This window comes from Leptopilina boulardi, unplaced genomic scaffold, assembly GCF_019393585.1.
Source record: "Leptopilina boulardi isolate dan_hultmark-lab unplaced genomic scaffold, ZJU_Lbou_2.1 LbouV2_362, whole genome shotgun sequence".
In the NCBI taxonomy this organism is placed as follows: Eukaryota; Metazoa; Arthropoda; class Insecta; order Hymenoptera; family Figitidae; genus Leptopilina; species Leptopilina boulardi.
This window is the reverse complement of record NW_026137932.1, coordinates 1,168,609-1,189,956: the sequence shown is the minus strand read 5'-3', so window position 1 is coordinate 1,189,956 and position 21,348 is coordinate 1,168,609. Positions and strand designations below refer to the sequence as shown.

General features: G+C 24.2%; 2 protein-coding genes across 2 annotated transcripts; both read right to left on the bottom strand.

Moving 5' to 3' along the window:
- Window positions 1–554: 554 nt before the first annotated feature.
- On the bottom strand, window positions 555–2,099 carry LOC127286837 (leucine-rich repeat-containing protein 15-like). Its single transcript, XM_051313444.1, has one exon. The coding sequence runs from the start codon at window positions 2,070–2,072 to the stop codon at window positions 792–794; it is 1,281 nt and encodes a 426-aa protein (XP_051169401.1). The 5' UTR covers window positions 2,073–2,099; the 3' UTR covers window positions 555–791.
- A 13,996-nt stretch (window positions 2,100–16,095) lies between these two features.
- On the bottom strand, window positions 16,096–17,766 carry LOC127286489 (muscle-specific protein 20). The gene is made up of 4 exons (XM_051312926.1): window positions 17,599–17,766; window positions 17,134–17,345; window positions 16,926–17,046; window positions 16,096–16,459 (listed from the first exon to the last, which is right to left on the bottom strand). Exons 1-4 carry the CDS (start codon window positions 17,626–17,628, stop codon window positions 16,268–16,270), a joined length of 555 nt encoding a protein of 184 aa, XP_051168883.1. The 5' UTR covers window positions 17,629–17,766; the 3' UTR covers window positions 16,096–16,267.
- Between the last annotated feature and the right edge of the window lie 3,582 nt (window positions 17,767–21,348).

Sequence of the window (21,348 nt, the reverse complement as noted above, 5' to 3'; positions counted from 1 at the left end):
AAGGGAAAAGTCTCTACGTTAATTTATCTCAGAGTTATCTTTATTTTCACGCGAGTATGTTTTTCAATGACTCGCGGTGTAAGCGTTCGCACAATTTCGGACGGTAGTGTATCTTATATAAAAAAAAATTTCTAACATAACCTTAAAGATTCGTGTAAGAAGCAAAAGATAAGTTGAAATATATATATATGTATTTTTTTACCAAAAAATTGTTTCATTTAGAGAAAAATAATTTCAGAAAAAAAAATCATATATTTAAATGAATGATTTTAATAATGTAAGATGAATTATTAAAAGTTGTTTTTTAATCAGAATCACATAAAAAAAAACTTTTTTTATAGACGAATATCCGTAAATTGAAAATAAAATGTAAAATTAATTTTTGATCTCATTTTGAGATTTTATTTTTTTTTTTTGGTATAAAACTGATCAGTTAAATTGTCAGAATAATGTGAACAAAATTTTTTTTTTGTTTTATTTTATATTTATTTCTATAATATTTAAATATTTCATAGTTCTTTAAAGTTCAGAACAATGCGCATAAAATTAATAAAACTAGTTAACAATAACGATACTAACAGCAATATGGAAAAAAAGCTGAGTGTTTGCATTATTTTTTTTTCCTATCAAGAACTGTTAATAATTAATAATAATTACAATTTTCCCTAATTTTTAAAACGTAAAAATCTGTTTTTGATTTACTTTAAAACATCAAAAAAAAATTGAAATTAAACCAGTACAAATTTTAAATAATATATGAAAAAAGAAATTTCGTCGCTAATTTATTGGAATTAATCGGTGTCTTGTACATATTTGAGTTGTCGTAATTTATCTATAACGATGAAAAAATTATTATTTTCCAAATTATAATATTTCATATTTGACAATTTATTTAAAAAATTATCTGGAATTCCATTGAGTTGATTGTGACTTAAATCCAATTTTTTAAGATCAGGCAAAATTTGTGAACTTAAATTATCCAATGTTTTCAATTTATTTTCTTCAAGTGTAAGTACTTTTAATTTTTTTAATCCATGAAAAAAATTCTTTGGAATTGTTGTCAATTTATTATGACCAAGTTTCAAATGTCTCAACGCTGATAAATCATTAAATGCATTATCATCAATTAAATTTATTTCATTATTTTCAAATGATAAAATCCATAATTTTTCTAAACCATTTAATAAATTTTTCGAAATCATTTGAAATTTATTGTCAGATAAATCCAAATCTATTAGATTAGATTGATTATTAAAAATTTTATCATCTAAATATTTTATATTGTTTCCTTTTAAATTTATTGTTTCCAATTGATTTGATTTAAAGAAATTTTTTGAAATTTTTGTTAATTTATTGTTCTCGAGAATTAAATCAATTAAATTTATTTGAGTTGAAAAATCCTCATCGTTAATGGTGGTTAAAACATTGTTTTTGAGATTAATTAGTGTCAATTTTGTTAAACCGTGAAATAGTCCTCTTGGAATTCTTGCTAAATTAATATTAACAAGATATATGCTTTCTAAATTTTGTAATTTTTGAAAAATTTCTCGACTAAAGAGAATTAATTTAATTTTTTGAAATTTTATTACCGAAATTAATTGCAATTTATCTAATGCGTGAGGTTTTACTTTAAGTTGATTGCAATTTTCAATAGTTAAATAATCGAGATTTTTAAATAATTCCAAATTATATTGTGATAAAATTATTTTATTACTTTGTGAAAATTCTAATATTTGAATGATATTTAAACCAATATCATTGTTTATATGTTGAACGATATTTTTGAAATTAGTACTTTCTAAAATAGTACAATTAATAAAAATAATGTTTCTTCTCTCAGCGTAGGTAATATTTTTTTTAAATATTAAATTATAATCAAATATTGATAAATCAACATTGTTATTGCATGTTATTTCCAAAAAATTCTCATAATATAAACCAAGTTTTGCTGTAAAATTGCCACACTGTAAAGTTTCTGCAATCTCATTGGAATCAATTTGTAAACATTGCTCAAGGGACAAAACTCTGAGAATTAAACTAAATCCAAAAAGGAAATTGAAAATTAATGCCATTTTTAAACGTCAGTTGTAAATTTTCGTTTTCTGTAAGAAAAAATGGATTTTTTTTTTTAATATTAAACAGTAAAGTAATTTTTCATTATAATTATGAATTGAAAAATAAATTTTCTTTTTTTATTCTTTTCATATTTAAAACTTAAGTATTTTGGGAAAACAGTGATTTTTATTGAATACAAGAATAGAATGACTTAGGGGAATCTCCTAATGAATATAATATATAAAAATAGATGTATTTAATTTTCTATGTAACACGTGTTACGCTTTTTCAAAAAAAAAAAAAAAAATTTTTAAAATAGTTTGAAAAATTCAAATTTTTTTTTTATTTAATTATAATTATAATAATAATAATATTAATAATTCATAATTTATTAATTAATAATTTACAATAATTTTTTTTTAAATGAAAATTAAATAATGAAAGAAGATTTTTTTTTCGCAAACATACCTGAAGTTATATGAAGTAATATCATAAAATGATTTTCAATCCCCTATATATAGTGCGTATAAATGTTTATGTATTAGTGCTTTTATTTACACTAAAGTCACGATAAGATATGTCAATAAAAATTAAATGTAAAAATTTAGCATTTATGCCGAAAAATAAATTTAAATAAATAAATATCATTTAATTTTCCTCAAATTTTCTTTAATAATCATCTATTATTTAAAATTTAATACATAAAATTGCTGCCAAATTGCAATCATTGCATCCATAACGCTTATATTTAGGATGTTTAATTTTTTTTTTATAGGCAGCTTTTTATTAATTTTTTATTAAAAATGAATTAATATTAATAATTATCTAATTACTTATTAATAATTTAATTAATGCAATGAAAGTAATAATGAATTTTAATAATAATTAAAATTTTTGAAAAAAAATTCAAATTTCCCGCCAAATTTAGATCATCTCGTTTTCAGAGATTGGTATCCCTGCTTATTTACAAAACTCGCCTTGTAATATTTCTCAAACTATTTGAAAGCAATTTAATTTAATTTAATAATAATTAAATTAAATTACAAAGTTTAAATATTTTGCAAAAAAAAACAACGCAGAAGATAAAATTACGCCATAAATAGTAAGTATATTATAATATATGTTAACAAATGCGTTATTTAAAAAGATTGTGTAAATAATTTGATTAAACATTAGAACTGTCGTGATAATAAAGCCAAGGTTTTTCAAGGTTTTTATTAAAAAAAAATTTGCCTATCAGTAATATTTAAATAAAATATACTGAAAAATATAAAAAAAAATATAAAATTATTCTGCAAAATTTTAATACAATTCTTTTTATCATCAGTTTTTAACTTAAAAAAAAAGTTATTTTATTTATTTATAGATTATTTTAAAGAATTCCTCGAAAAATTTTAACAGAAATTTTTGTTCAGATATAATTATTTTTTAGACGAATTTCCATTTTTTGAATTAGCATTTGATGGAATTTTTACTTAATATAGAACTTATTTTAGGTAATTCTTAAAATTCATCAATCACAATAATTTTCTTAATTTCTGATTGGTGAATTTTTCAAAATTGTGCCAAAATCTTTTTTTTTGTTCGAACATTTTGCAAATTATGGACAAATCGAAATTCGGCGTTTTAAAAATTCTGTCGAATAAAAATTTGATATCTAAAAATTCTGTTAAATAAAAATTTATTGAAAAAAAAAATTCTAATAAAAATAATTTTTTTCTTTTATAATTTAACGGAACTATCTAAAAATGATAGAGTTTGATCAAAAATAAAACGTATAATAATTGTGTAACATTTATTGAGACTGAAATTAATTTATTTAAATTTATTTGCAATTATATTCACATTGTTTATATAATATAATAATTTTCTTAGATTACTTATAACTGCGTAATATTTGTCGAATAGAAAAAATATGTTTATTTAATATAATATATAAATATCATCTAATATTAGTGAACGAAATTTATAATACAAACAAAAAATCAAAATTGGAATTTTTTTTTGATAATAAAAAATGTAGTATCTAATGAGAAATATAGATTGAATTTATATATATATATATTTGCGATATTTTCAAATTAACATTAATAATGTAAGTAAAGCAATATTTTACAAGGAGACACATATTTAATACGAAATATTTCACGTAATTTAATGGTATTTTATCATTTGTCGATTTATCGCTGCAATTAACCGATTAAAATGACACATTGAGTTTGCGTCTCGACTATTTTCATCGTTTTCCCTGTGTTGTGATATAGATTTCAAAATTCGACAAATCAAAATAATTATATTAATATTGAACAATATTTTATTTAGCTAAATATAATATTCCTTTCCCTCTTAGGGTGTTCTCAAAAAAAGAATAATTTTCTCGCTCTAAGGAAAGGGATCTAAGAAGCACAAAAATTGTAGGTTATGTTTTGAAATTTTTAAATGAAAATATATATATATACACAACTCTCTATGATTATACCTCTTATTCCATTATATCGAAAATATTCAATAAAAGTTGATTTTGATGCTAATATAAATATAAAGAAACTTTTAATTAATGTAAAACTGTTGTTAACATAATCTATAATTTTTTGTTTCTTAAGTCCCCCTTCTTCAGTCTTCTTCAATTATACAATTAAAGTTTTGTAAAAATTAAAATATATTTATAATCATTAAACAATTTATTATTAAGAATCAAAAACCACGTTGGTCAAATTGAATTTTTGAATAATGAAATATATAAATTTTATTACATTTATTTAATTTTAATAACTGTATAATTAACTTATAACACAATTATGATATCTTTCGCGTTATACAAATAATTTATGTTCATAAAAAGGCAAAAATAATGAAATTAATGGTGCCCGGAAAGCGCCTAATCAAAATCCTCTGTTTCGGCCCTGGCGCACGAACGAAAGAGGCAGCGAGATGGGAAAATCGAGCGATTGACGGTCGAATTTTTTTTCGTGCACGCTCGTCCTTTCTTTTAATTACTGACAAACCCGTCAACATTTTTTATTGTTCTTGGAATCAATGAAAAGCTTAGATTTCAAGGAATAATTATGTTAAAGGACAATTTTTTTCGTCGATTTTCCTGGGCCATGCAAGAGGTTAATGTCAAGGTAGGAAATACACGGAGAGAAATTTATGCTACTGGGTAACATAATGATGTTAAGGGCAACCATATTTAGTGCTAAATATACAGACAGCGATAAAGATTGTAGTATTTACTATCAGATGATTATAGAAATTTGATTGTACAATTTACAATTTTTGATGTTAAAAATTTTATACGATCTCTTTACGTTCTCGAGTGGCAAATATACACGAACCTAACCTCGCTTTTTTTGTAAACTTAAATAATTTCATTTTATTTTAATAAGACATTTCGATAAGAATTTAAACTTTAAACTTTTTACATAAAAAAGAGTATGTCTATTTTTTCACTCCGTCTATAAAAAGGACTTGCTTAAACATAAATATATTTATCAAACGGTATATTTTTTTCACAGAGTCAATTGAATTTGTATTATTTTACTAATTTTTAAGTTTAAAAAAGAAAAAATATGAAAAAATTTTTTTTCCAAAAAAAAATTTCAATAAACACATGTATATTTATACAAACGAAAAAAAAACTTACTTGATTTTTGTAATCTTGAAATTTTTTAAAAAATTTTAAGCGAGGTTCTGGTTTTGGTATAATGAGTGATATTGTATCATTGTTCAGTAAGTAAAACGATTCTTCATCAATTTCACCGTCTAAACAACGCAAAATTGTTTTGAGGTTATAAACACGTTCACACTTCAGTCTTCGCTAATTCAATCAAAATAATAAACCTAAGTACCTCCAAAAGATGGAATCAAAGATTCCATATTCCACGACATTAATAAATTTTTAATAAACTCGTCCATTTTTTTATTCACAACTTTTTTCACTATATATAGACACGTGCGTGAAAACACAAGGACCGCAATTGAATAGGCGAAGTATACACCACAATCAGCGCATGCGCTCACATTTAATTTTTACAATATTTGATAGTAGTGACTACAATCCAAAAGCTAACATATTTTACGTCTTTGGGTAACATCTTGGATAGTAAAATGTTGATAGTAGATTCTTGTCAATAACACAATGATAGTACCTTGTACAATCTTTCTTTTTACTATCAAATTCTTACTATCCATTTCTCTCAGTGTAAGCAAAAAATTACAATTTATTTTTTCAACTTTGTAACATGATATATTTAAACCTATTTAAGGAATCTCATTCAAATAGATATCATTTTTTTCGAAATTTAATAAAATTTCCAACGCTATAAGGGAAAAGTCTCTACGTTAATTTCTCTCAGAGTTATCTTTATTTTCACGCGAGTATGTTTTTCAATGACTCGCGGTGTAAGCGTTCGCACAATTTCGGACGGTAGTGTATATATTTCTTATAATTTAAACAGAAGAAAAAGTTGAAATTATATATTTCATATTATTTTAAATCCGTTTTTGTGAAACATAACCTACAAAATTAGGTCAAAATTCATAGTCAAGAGGGCAAACATAATGTCTAAATTCATGGTAACATTTTTCTAAGATCATTGGGTTTTTAGGTTAAAATCAGTAAACATCACCTCATAAATAGGTCAAAATACATAACATAACCTCAATAAATAAAAATATTTTTATATAATATTATTATTTTCATTTCTAGAAATATTTTACAAAAGTACTTTAGAAATTTGGTATTAATGTATTATATCTATATATGCATCGTACTATTGTTATAATCCTGAGATGATATTTTATGAAGTGCATTATATTAATTAATAATTTAACGACAAATCATTTGGTTTTCATTTTTGACATGAGTCAGCACGTATACAAATGTCTCGAGGGCGTCTGCTAGCACATGCTAAATTTGGTTACCTTTAGAATCGGGATTGTATTACGCGCGTGGGATATTCTAATATTTCGGGTGCTACGACGACAACTGGGCCATTTTCTGTCTCTCTTTATATATTCGCCCACATTCCTCTCCAACAACTCTCACACAATACACAAATATAAAACATATTTTTTCATATATAAAAAAAAAACAATGTAGCTTTCCATTTTTCTTTATTTTCATCAAAAAAAAATTTAAGTTACTCCAATTTTGTACTATATAAGTATATAAAATGTATTTTCACATCGCACTTTAAAGTCCGACAGACATAACCTCAAATTTAAATTAAATTTTGGCGGGAAATCATCCTCCATAACAAATTAACGAAAACATAACCTCAAAATTTATGTGAATTTTGACTGTGAATATAGCCGCAAGTCCCTAGGATTGCCGCTAAGTTACGTCCGATAGGCATAACCTCAAATTTTAGCGGGAAATCTCCTCCTAAGAAAGAAACAAACATAACCTGAAAATTTAGGTAAAATTCTAATAATTTTAATATTTGCAAGACTTTAAAAAATTGAGCATTAAAGTGGAAAATAATGGGGATTGGTTTTTTATATAAATTATTCCATCTCTGCGGATTTATATTATTTATACTTATAAATCTTAGAAAATATCTTCTAAAATTAATAGGCTTATAAATTTTATAAATGTTTCTTTTTTTATATAAGTAAATGATAATCTCTAGTTTTACCGACCCTGGTTTTCTTTGGACTATCGAAAGCTCAGAAATGTACTATATTTTTAGATTAAATTTAGAGTGCTCGTCCTTGAGGTCAGTGTGTGTATTCCAAAATTCAGCATATATCCACAACTCCCACGCATTTTAGTTCTTTTTTTCGAATAATGCCACAATTAAAGTAATAGGATTAAAAAAGAAATTAAAAAAAAAAACATTTTGATTCATATTTATTTATTTTTCAAAAGTTCCATTGAAAATAAATTTCGTAGTAACCGAAAGAAAAAATTTTATTCTGAATTTTGTAAATGATATTGAAATAGTATACTATATGGTAATTATTACTAATAATCACTGAAATATAATTATAAAACTTTCTCACTTCTTAATAAATATAGAAATTCATTTTGTATGTAAATTCGCACTTTTTGCTATATATATGTATATATGTGTATATACCGCAAACAGTATATTCTCTCGTTTCTCTCGAATGAGTCACACATGTTATAATAATGTTGTAAAGCCTTCTTTCTCGTCGATTTGCCAAGAGTCAGTGCGCGGTGATTTATTGCCATACTCCTTACAATATTCATCACTTTTGATTGTTGAATCGTTCCATAAGAATTTTCATTCTAATAAATAAAATATAATAGTAGTATTCAAAAGTATTTTAAAATTATTAAAAACAATTTCTTTGAATTAAAGAAAGTCTGAATAAAAAATAAAATTATAAATAAAAAATTCACTTTATTGATAAACGTCTTTAATTTTTTTTCCAGGTTTGGCAAAATTTTCTTCTTTTATTTACAGATCGATTATAGTTGAGATTTGGAAAGCCCTGCCGCCCTCTACTTTAGACCAATTCTACAATGAAATCCGAAAATGAGTATCATTTTTGCATTGTAAACACACCGTTACAATGTAGAAAAAAAGTATTTTTGCAGTTCAGAAAAGACAAAACTTTAAAGAATGTTACAGCTAAAAAAAGACATGATTAGCTAAACATTAATAAAATTTTTTGGGAGCATCTATAGGCGATATTTTCCGTTTTTTTTTTTTTTAATGAAACAAATAGTTGTAAAGGAAAATTAATTGAAAAATTTTATGATTATTATTACTATATGGTAGACGATCTATAATCTGACACCAAAGTCTCGATGTAACTTTCAATTAAAGAAATATATAAGTAAAATTTTCTTTAATTGATGTAGCAAAAAATAATATAAAAAAAGTAGTTACGAAAAAAATTAATTTTTAATTTTTTTAATTTTATAGAAAAAATTCTAATTATTATAAATATTATCGCGCGCAGGATTTAGAGAAATAAATAGGAAATTTAAAGTCATTGCTCCTGAGGTAAACGCTTTTTGAAAAACAACATTTGAAAGATTCTCTTAACATAAAAATTTCTCTGTCTCATATTTTTTCCCCCAGGCACGCCATATATTCAAGATTCTGAAATTGTCGAAAGAAAGAGATGCATAGATGAAAAATGAAAATATGAGAGAGAGAGAGAGAAGGTGCTCGCGAAACAGTCTGCATTAAAAATAGATTATGAAATTCATGTAATTCAAAGAAATTGTCTTCGTACATTTATATATTCAGAGTCGTCTTAAATACTTACATAAAGATTTCAATACGTAAGCTGACGACCTGTGAAAATGTTGAATTTTATGAAAATTCCATATGTTGTTTTTTGTTTATTATGACACAAAACACGGCAGTAAAAAAACAATTTCATAAACTTTTAAGACTTATATTATATATATTTTTTGCCAAGATAGAAATTCAAAATACATGTAAATTTTTTAGTGAGTTAACACTTAAAATATTTTCGTTGAATCATATTTTAAATTTGAAGATTTATATTTAAATATTTTCACACGATACAAATTAACATTTTATAAATTATTTCATTTTTATTTATTTTTATATTTCATAATTTTTTAATAATCTTGTACTTGAAATTCCAAAAAAATATTTTTTCATCTGATAACAAAATGTTAGATCAATTTTTTTATTGATAACTTTTATAATATAAAAAAATTTACATTTTATGTATTTGAATTTTGTGGTAAGTTATCAGCTGAGTTTCTTCTGCAAATAAACTTAGATAACCTTATCAAGTGAGTTAGGAAATTATTCCTTATCGACCGATAGTAGAAAATTACCGACAAACGATAATGTAAATAATTCTATACTCTATTTTACGTTAATAATAAATAGTATTTTTATCTATATATGATAACTAGGAAATTTTAACTTCAATTATTTCTTTGTAAATATCAAATTCAAAGACAATAATATTCAAAATAATTCATCTATTATCGATTATCCCTCAATTCCGGTAAAATTTTCTTTCACATATATTATATATATAAAAACCAAGGAATATCAGAAATTTTTCTAGCTTGTCCTTTGAATTACTTCTAATTATAAACTTTGAGCTTTTTGGAAAGATAAAATCAATCAACACAACATTTTATGACTAAAAATTATATATCTGCTCTAAATCATAAAATCACTGTAAAGTTCATAACAAATTTTTCACACTTTCAGTCATCCATGAAAACAATTCACTGCCAAAGTTCTCGTCTATAATTGTGAAAGCAAAAACATTAAAAAAAAGTCTTGGTTGAAAAATAAACATTTTTCTTCGATAATAAAATTAATTTGTGAACCCAATTAGATACGTACAATGAAACTAAATGATTATGTGTTTTGTTTTATTAATTTTTTAATTTGGAAAAATATCCTAGGACTATCTTTAACTGAAAATTACTACAATGGATTAGTCAAGTATCTGAAGGAAGAGTCGAAGCTTCATCAGATAATTTTCTTTCTTGACGATCAAAACAATAAAACAGATCAATCAGTCGAATATCTTCTAAGAACAGTCAAAAATGATTTTCCATCCTTCAGTTATAAATTAAATTTTCAAAATAAAAGACAAATATATGTAAATTTGCAGCGAAAATTTAAAAGAGTTGGCCAGACAACGCTGTTTGTTGTAGAAAAAGACAGTATAAACAGTAAAACTATTAAGCAGTTTAATGAGGTAATATTTCTAATTAAATTTCTATCCAGTCAATCATCAGAACCAAAATGTCTAATCGTGAATTCCCGTAAATCAGATAACTTGAATGAAAACAAAATTTTGCAAGATCTTTGGAGAAAAGATTTTTTGGACATTACGATTTTAGTTTATGAACAAGAAAATCGGGTCTTATTGAAGAAAAGAAGAGACAATAAGCTACCTGTTTTATATGAAATTAATCAATTTACAAAGAAAAATTCTACTCGTTCAATAATGTCATTTAAAAGAAAATGGTTTCCGAATAAACTACAGGATTTGCATGGTTATACAATAAATTTCCTTTTCTTAAAAGGGACACTAGCAAATGTTTACAAAATTCAAAAGTTTGCTACTCTCTTAGCACAAGGAATGAATTGTAGAGCCAATCTTATTCAAATGAAAAAAAGTAGATCATCTGGATTTCTATCAGATTTTCGTGATACTTTATTTTTAAACAAAGCTGAATTGTTGTTAAGTCCATATGCTTATTATTATCAATTAGATTCTCGAGTATTAGATTTTGGTTATATTGGTCTTCAAGATATTAAAGCTATAATTCCAAAATCATCAACACTTTTGAAAGTTATTGTTCTTTCACAAGAGTTTCTCTTTATGATCGTGACAACAATTGGTTCAATTTTTGTGCTTAAAGTGACTGCTATTTTAATGAAATTCAATCAAGATACATGGCAAACATTTAACATTGGTCAAATTATTATGGGAATGTCCATTGTTAAGGAACCATTAAAGATAAAGGAGAGAATTGTTTTTGGATCGCTATTAATTGCTTGCATGGTCTATACAGGTTATGTCATTTCAGTTATCTTGGATCTTTCATTGCAATCTACACCGGAAATAACAAGTCTTAAAGAATTGGCCGCATCGTCTTTGACTCCAATGATCAATTCGCATTTATTAAAGGATCAAATAAAATACATTTCTATTAATTCTTATATTAAAGAATTGGGAAATAGGGCTATTCAAACTTATGATGGAAAAAGTTGCGTAAAGTATTTAATTGATTATCGGAATGTAACTTGTTTTTTGTCAGATGCTGAAACAGTTGTTCGTTATTATTTGCAAATTTATGGAAATGTGAATATAAAAGTTTTGTCTGAACCTGTGATACAGGCTCACATAATTTTACACTCTAGGAATTATAGTCCATATATTGTTCGCTTTCATCAAATTATCTTGAGAATCAATGAAGGTGGTTTACTAAAGAATTTCTTTGGCAATGAACCAAAAAATTTTCACATTGTCGATCCACCAGAATTAATAGAAAAAGAAAAAATAATGCTCATTTCGTTATATTTATTTTTTATTGGTTATACTCTTTCCATTATGATATTTGTGATGGAAATTTTTATTAATATTTTCGGTGATAGAATTATTGCTGTTTTTAAAAATTGTTTTCATGGCTAATTTATGAGCATAGGGAAAATTCGATTAGAATATTTTTACATAAAAAAAAAATTAATTGTAAATTTATCAAAGGAACAATTTGTGAATTTAGTCTATAACTTTCAGTTATCCTAATATGAATGTGGCATAAATGGAAAATTTTTATTTCTTGTACAAAAGTTATCCAGCTCTGCCGGTTGTCATGGTAACGTTCAAGATCAAAAAAGACAGTGAATTTGTGTATCTCTTTTACTCTTGAACGTTACCATGACAACAAGCAGGACTGGGTAACTTGTACAATAAGAAATAAAAATTAGTACTTTTTCCAATTATATGCCACATTCATATTAGAATTAATGAAAGTTAGATTAAATTTACAATTTTTTCTTTGAAAAATTCGAATTCGAGATTATTAAATTTCCGTTAATATACAAATCGTAAAAATTTTAAATTTAAACAAAATATGCAGAATAAATTTTGTAATTTTTTTAATTCCCTTTAATACTGAAAAAACGGAAAAAATAATGTGACGTTTTTCTATTCCAAAAATGTAATTAAAACTTAAAAACAAAAATAATTATTCATTTCATTTTAAATGGCTTCTTACAAGTATGGTGAAACATTCTGCTACTAAGTATATAAGAACAGTTCAAATCATTCATTTCAATGCTTTTCAATCGCATTTTAAAAATCAGCACAGTTTTAATTCCATTTTATACCATATTTCACATTTTGTGAAAAATTTGTTGTACCTTGTTGAAAATTCTTGTAATGAATCAAATATGGGATCTTGTATCGCGTATATAATTTTATACATAACTGGAATTAAATATAAGTAGTAATTATGTTGTGTCATTTTTGCATTATAAAGGATTTGTTTAATGCTTTCCAGTATTTATATATGTAAAATGTTTTGAACTACCTAACTTTCTTTGTGTCAATATTTTGTATGTATTACTATATGAAATGCACTGAATAAAAAATCTTTCATTTGTTGCGAAAAAAAATAATTGTATTTTTAAAACCACTTTCATTTTTTAATGTATTTTTCGTTTTACAATAAAACAATTTTGTTGCATAGTCAATTTTATTTCATAGTAAGGTATAATTTACTTACTTTAATTTTTTCTAGTTTCTAATGTTGACATTTTTTGTTTCCATGGAAATTTGAAAATCAATATAGCTAATAATGCGAAATTTATCATTTTAAAGTTCAAGGCTTATACATGTAGTAACTTCTTTGTCATTTTTTTTTTTTTTTTTTTTTTTTTTTGCTCCAACGTTAGGAAATTTAAAAGTATAAGAAAAAATATATGTTTCTTATTTTATGCTGAACTATTGAAATAAAAGATTATTAGAACTCAATAAAATAATATAATTAAATAATTTTTATTAACTTTTTAAAATCTTTTTTCTGGTATGCTGTTAATTTCGCTTTGACATTGATTATCGTTTTTATTATTTTTTTTAAAAATTGATAAAGCATGATATCCGCAGGATGCATGCGGAAGCCAAGGTATTTGTATGCAAATTTCCCAAAAATAAAAAAAAAATATATATATATAATATAATATAGTAAAATTTGATTTAATGGCTTTTTATAGGACAAGTAAAAGATATTAAGAAACATCTTTAACGTTTCGGAATCGGTACCGATTCCCTCATCAGAATTTATTTCATCTAAAAGATTAATTTTACAACTAGAACTATTTTAAGGTTATAAATTCAAAAAATGCAAAAAAAGGAGATGTACATACCAATTAATTCTGAGGAATTAAATTTTAATAATAGTTGTGAATCAAATAAAGGATCATTTCTGAAAAGAATATTGTCATAAAGAATTTTAATTATAATATATAATAATAATTATTATTGTTATTAATTATTATAATAATTATTATGATTATTACCTATTAATATTATAATAATAATTATCATTATGATTATTAACTATATTTATTATAATAATTATTATCAACAAATTTTGATAAAGTTGCAGAACGGTTAAAAAAAAGATTATCGAAAATTTTATAAACTAAAAATGATATAATTAATAATTACAACTTTTATTCAAATAAAATAATTTTTTTTTTAATTTTTGAGAGTTTACGTTAATTATGTATATATCTTCCTATATTACAAAAAGATATCGCCGCCGCCGCTGTTTCAAGAATTCTTGACCTTCAGGTTAGGTTAGGTTAGGTTAGGTTAGGTTAGGTTAGGTTAGGTAAGGTTAGATTAGTTTAGATCAGGTTAGATTATACCCTCAAAATTAGGTCAAATATCGCGGGTCAAAAGGTGAACATAACCTTAAAATTAGGTCAAATATCGCAGGTCAAGAGGCAAACATAACCTCAAAATTAGATAAAATATGAAGCTCCCCCACCCCCTCCCCTACAAGACCTACGACCCATAGTGGCCATAGGTCAAGAGGCAAACATAACCTCTAAATATGATGTTCGGGAGGTCGAGAGTCGAACATAATCTCAAAATCAGCCCAAATATCACAGATGAAGAGGGATAGGGGATAGAGCCCCCTAGTATATATATATATAAATATATGTGTGTATGTTTAAAAATTTTTCAAAAAGGACATCTTCTGTAAACAATTAGTTAACATTGAAGAATTATTTATAACTTCATTATTCATGAGTCTCATCACTAAATCGCTATTTTGTAACAAAAATAAATTTCCAACATTGTTTATAATATAAACTATATAGTTGTTCCGTTTCGACAACATTTGATTAGCCACACACGCGGTAAATGTGTGAAGGAAAAATATTCAAAAATAGTTTTCCCTGTTCATGAAATACAGCCCACCACTTTTTGTCACGAAATTATCGTGTATATATATATATATATAGTTGTGGAATAATTTGAAAATTCTTTCTATTTTCGTTTCTTATAGGTCCCCCCCCCTCTCTCTCTCTTAATTAAGATAAAAAGTAAATAATTTTTTTTTGGCTTTTTGTGAAAAACATTGAAAAGAAATTTTTTTCTTTTTTTTTCAATAAAGTTCAAAAATATAACATTACTAAATTACAAAGAAATTGATGTCATAAACTATTTTTATTACAAAAAAAGTGTATCGTCAATGACGGAAAATTTAACAGACCGAGAAATTAGAATTTATGGATTTTTAAAAATAGATACAAAATTTTTGTTTTACTGACAATATTTTTTTAATGTTTGAATTCAATTTTAGACTCATTTTATCTAGTAATGGATATTTATTTAAATAGATTTTTATTATAAATCTAGATTTTTTTTTTTGATAATTAATTAATTTATTAAAAAAAATACGTTTCTTTTTTTAAATTATTATTTTTCTATTTTTCGTTGAATGTAAAAAAAAATCTGCTCACATCAAGGAGGGGAATTATTATTATTACTATTTTTATAATTTTATTATTATATTATTATTATTATTATTGCTGCTACTGCTACTAATACTACTACAACTATTACTACCATTATTATTATTATTATTATTATTATTATTATTATTATTATTATTATTATTATTACAATCAAATGAATGGTTAATAATTGAATACTCAATAGTTAGCTACTTTATTCTGATTATAATATATTTTATTTGAAAAATATTAATTTAACATGATTTATAAATGATATATATATAATTCGTATTATAAATAAAAATTAAGATTTTTATATAATACTACTAATTAAAAAAAAAAAAAAAAGGAAAACGATAATTTTTCTTTAGACAAAAGAAAAAAATCGTTTAATTTTATTTTGAAAAATGTATATATATGAAAATTTATACATTTTTATTTTCTAAAAAAAAAAATTTTCTCAGTTTTTGGAATGAATTTTTTTTTTATCCTGTTGTTCTGTTATTTAAAAAAATTTTTTTTTTTTTTTGTTTCGTTATTCAGGCAATGTAAATAAATCAATTGACATTCTAGATTATAGAGAGAGTGTACATATTGTATATTCTTCAGTAATAAAAGGTAAAATAAATATAATTAAACATTAGATTAACATATTATATATATACATATAAAATTAAATACGCGCGGATTTTTTTTTTTTTTTTTGAGGGATGGGAGAAGGAAAGGTGAGGAAGAGGGTTGAAAAATTACTTTCCAAGAAGGATTTTACGAGTTGCTCCCATACTTTGTCCAGCTTGAGTTGCACCCTTATTGGAACCAGCTTGAAGACCAACAATTGTTTGTCCGGCTTTAAGTTGTTCCTCTGTAAAGTCACGTTTGCATTCTTCGGATGGTTTTGGTCCCAAATAAGGTCCTTTCCAGTCTGAGTGTCGATAGGTCTGAGAAAATTAATTGCAAAAAAATTTATTTTTTTTATTTCTCTTTTCTTAATTTATAGAGCAAATTTTTTTTATAAATAATTTCTCTTTTTTAATTTCTATTTATATAAGAAAAATACTTTGGAATTTTAGAAAATTATAATCATACTCTCTTAATCTGAATTAGTAAAAATGTTTATTAATTTGAATTAGTGACGCACTTTTTGCTTCTGAATTAGTAAAATTTGACTAATTCTAAAGCAAAAAGTGAGTCACTAATTCAAATTAATAAACATTTTTACTAATTCAGATTAAGAGAGTAAAACAAAAGTTTGGCAGTGTGCCGAGAATAAATTTTTTTGTAGAACAAATTTTTGTATGAAATAATTTTGATTTAATACGATTTTGCGAAGTGATTTTTTTGGTTAAAAAGTTAGCAAAAATTATTTAATGATTAAAAAATAAATAATTAATATGCAAACTGTACCTGACGACCCAAAGCGAATAAAGTTGTTGTGACTTGTGCTATGTCCTTTTTCTCCCACAAATCCACTGTTTGGAAAACATCAACATCATCGACTCCATATTCTTTCAAAGCTTTCTGGAATCTGTACAGCAAACAATTAATTTTTAAAATCACAAAAAAAATTTTAAAAAATAAAATCTTTAAAATGAATGATTTTTCATTTGCTTACAAATTGATGTTCTCCATCATTTTGAATTGTCCTCCAGTTGAATTGATTTTGGGCACTGATCCAGGTGAAATTTTGTTCATCAAATGACAAAGTAATTGTCCATCGCGAATAACATCCTCAAATGTTTCATTGACTGGGAATTTTTTTCCCATGATTGATTCAATCCATTCTTGGGCCTCCTTTTCCTGTTCTGGATTACGTTTGCCAGCAATCTGTGAAATAAACAAGTTTTCCATTATTAATCAGAATAAAGTCACCATTTCTTTTGGGTACAACACTATTCATTCTTCACTTCTTGTAACACTTGGGGGGGGGGAAACACTAAAATGTTTTGCACTTGATTCTTTAAATCAGATTGAAAATTAAATTCAGATTTAGATTTTTTAATTTAATTACTAATTTTTAATTTAGAATTTTTTTTTTGTTAATCACAAATGAAGAATTTTTGAAAATCCTGAAGTGTACCTTGGCACGGACTTGACGTTCGAGAGCCATGTTTTTTTTTGTTTTTTTGGGAGATTCTTTGCAGGATAGTCGAGGAGCACTGAAGTGCCGATGGCAATTGCCAACGGTTTTTATATCCCTCAAGACATACAACGTAACACTCTCGTTCAGCCCACGCCTCTCAGAAATTGTCCAAGTGGGTAAATGTAAACGACGCTTTGGATTTTCGATTCTAATATTAGAGGGGTTATTCATTTTGGTAAAGATGATGTTGAAGGGTGCCGCTCAATTTTCGGGACCTTGTGCTCCAATCGTCGTGTCTGACATCTCTTTTTTTCTCCTTCCTCTTCTTCTTCTTCTTCTTCATTTCCTAATAAGCGTCCAAGAAAAATTTTAGTTTCCTCAAAAATTTTACATCCAAATAAGGACAAAAAAATCCATTTTCGTAGATTTACATATAAAACTTTACAGATTATTTTTTTTTTTTTTGATCGCGAATTTTCAAAAATCAAAATCGCATTTTCAAAATCCTTAACGGAAAAAAGTTTACAAAAATTTTTTTTGTGATGAAAATTAAGATACTTTTAACATTCATAGAAAGCGATTAAGAATATATTAAAGGCCCTAACATAACCTCAAAACTAAAAAAAAAAATTCTAAAATTTCAATAACAATTTTAGAAGGTTATATACACTTTTTAGAAAAATTTGAACCCAACATATAATTAATTTTTTACTAATTTTTGATTTGCGTTGAATACCACTTTTCAGTTTTGAGGTTATGTTAAGGCCTCCATTTTCCTTAAGGGCAGATCAAAGTCGATGCGATTTTTCCATTGAAGCTCTATGTCTATGACATGTCCTTAAAAAATTTTTAATTTGACTATAAATTCGTTTGAAACTTCTTATAGTAAAAAAAAATTTGTTCCAGTCATTAAAAAATCAAATTTTATATTACATTTCCAAAATATAAAAATGGCTGATTCAAAATGGCGGACATTTTTTAAATTTAAAGTATTTGGTTTTTAATTTCTTATTTAGAAGTGTTTTTTGAGTCGCTAAAACTGAATTTGATGTAAAATTTAAAAAAAAAAAATTCAAAATAATTTTTAATAATATAAAATATAATTTTTTTTTAAGGAATTTATTTTTCCAGAAATCACAAAATTCTTTAAATATGACTCGTTTGCCAAAATAAATACTTTGTATACGTTTTGTATATAACTGTATTTTTACAATAGACTGACAGCTTTGTAAAAAAAAAAAAAATTTTTTTAAATAATTTTTACTATTTACTGTTTAGATTATCTTTTTTTTTTAATAAATATATTACTTTTTAGTATAAATAATTTTCTTATAAATATTTTGATATACAAAAACTTTAATTTTGCTTACTCATTTTTTTTAATCTTTGTATTATTATTATTATTATTATTATTATTATTATTATTATTATTATTATTGTTATTATTATTATTATTATTATTTTTGTCTTCAAATATGTTTTGACTCAGCAGAAATATGTTTATGCCAAAAACTATTAATTTTAGGATTTTTATGTACTTAGGAATATTAATATGTAAAGATGCAAAATTCAAGGAGTGTAAATTATTTACATTCTATAAAAATTATTTTTAAAAATTATTTTATACATTTAAAATTAAAACAACAATGTCAGATTGTTTGTATTATTTTATTTTTTTTATTATAAAATTAATAATTATAATTATTGATAATAATAATTATTATTGTTAATTAGTTAATTTCATTATTTATAATAGTAAGGCCATTAATTAATTAATGACTTAATTATATCACTTATTAATTAATGGTCTTTAGTATTACAAATAATTTAATTTAATTAACTAATTAACAATAATAACTATTATTATTAATAATTATAATAATAATAGTAATAATAATAATAATAATTGTTAATAACAAATTTCTATATTTATACTAATATTTATATTTGATAATATTTTCTATGCATTAGAGTGCGTAAATAAAATGTAAATAAAATAATAATTTTTTTTCAGATTTCAAGGAAAGCAATAACATTCTTAAAATATTTTCTTATTTCTTTGAAATATGTATGTATATATATATATATATATATATGGACCAGGTTATTATTGTGTGATCCAGTTTTTGATGGTACTATATAGGCACTTGAGCCATGCGGCTTTTAAGCAAACAGGTGCGTCTTCTTGCGTTGCGTGTTTTGGATTCGGGACATTAAAGAAAATGTTATATATATATATTTATGAATCTGACTGAGTAATGTCATTGGCACCATATTTTCCACTTTGGAATCAAAGAGGTCTTTTTAGGACGACCTTGTTAACCATGAAACACTTTCAGTGATAAATCACAAAAATTTATGTGCTTTATGACTCTAAAGTGAATTTTTCTTCTTGCAAAAAGAAGACAATTTAATATTAATTTCAATTAATCATTAAATTAATTTATATTAAAACTAATTTATAAATCAGTTCATATTACTTTTATCGATATATCGATAAGAATTCGATATATCAATACTATACTTCGATATATCGATAAAAAATTGAAGCATCAACAAAATACTTAGATATATCAGTATAATACTTCGATATATCGATACAATATTTCGATATATCGATACAATATTTCGATATATCGATACAATACTTCGATATATCAGTAAAAATTGATATAACGGTAAAAAAATCGATATATCGATAAAAATTTGATACATCAGTTTAATATTTCGATATATCGACAGAATACTTCGATATATTGATAAGAATTCGATATATCAATATAGTAGTTCGATATATCAATACAGTACTTTGATATATTGATATGAATTCGATATATTAATATAGTAGTTCGATATATTGATAAGAATTCGATATATCAATATAGTAGTTCGATATATCAATAATACTTAGATTTATCGATCTTTACCTAAAAAGAAACGATAATGATATGATATTTAAAGAGAAAATTATTCATCACATGAATAGGATGTGGGTCAGTTTATAAGTTCAAAATTCTAAAAATAAATGCAGGATATCCCCACTTTTTCATAAATATACATTGGAGGAACTTATAGTGAAGCATCGTTCTCGTTGAATTGTGCAACGTGTCGTCAATTTAACGATATGGGGAATATTTACCGAGGAAAATCGTAGGCTCCTGAGTCAGATTTAAAAATATCATGAGTCGATTTTACTCTCGCGATAGCATTCGTTAATATACTATATTCACATTCCATCTGTTGTTGCTCCAAAATTAGTAAATTTTTTTTTTTTTTCTATTAATATTTACTCTTAAGCAAATTTTTATTTTATCAAATAATAATGTGAATTTTTTATTTATTTATCTAACTGAAATATTCATTTAAAAGTTCTATTTAGGCGCGAATTTTCAAAAATTTTAATTAAAAATTTTTAGGAATTATTTTTGAAAATTTAAATTTTTTATTATTTACGAGACATAATTAATATAATATATGACAATTGTGTATAACGACTGTGTAAAATGTTTATTTTGACTTTGGAGCTTTTTAATCAATTTTAAGTTGTCGCTTGTTTCGAAAATTCGGCAATGAGCCCATTTAACATAATACGTGTCTTAGTTTTCTCACTTAAATTCCTCTCAACTATGACATTATTCTGGTTATCGTTTAATCCTTCGTTAGTATTTTCAGACTAGAGCATAACAACTGTAACAACTAAATGTTAAGTATATATGAAAAAAATTTGATGAAATTACAAAAATTTTA

What these genes read in the sequence shown, in the direction of transcription:
- LOC127286837 (XM_051313444.1), bottom strand. Translation starts at nt 2,072, where the DNA reads ATGGCATTAATTTTCAATTTCCTTTTTGGATTTAGTTTAATTCTCAGA.
- LOC127286489 (XM_051312926.1), bottom strand. Translation starts at nt 17,628, where the DNA reads ATGGCTCTCGAACGTCAAGTCCGTGCCAAG. An exon ending in ATGATGGAGAACATCAATTT is followed by an intron (nt 17,047 to 17,133) that starts GTAAGCAAATGA and finishes TTTGCTGTACAG; the next exon opens with ATTCCAGAAAGCTTTGAAAG. An exon ending in TATTCGCTTTGGGTCGTCAG is followed by an intron (nt 16,460 to 16,925) that starts GTACAGTTTGCA and finishes TAATTTTCTCAG; the next exon opens with ACCTATCGACACTCAGACTG.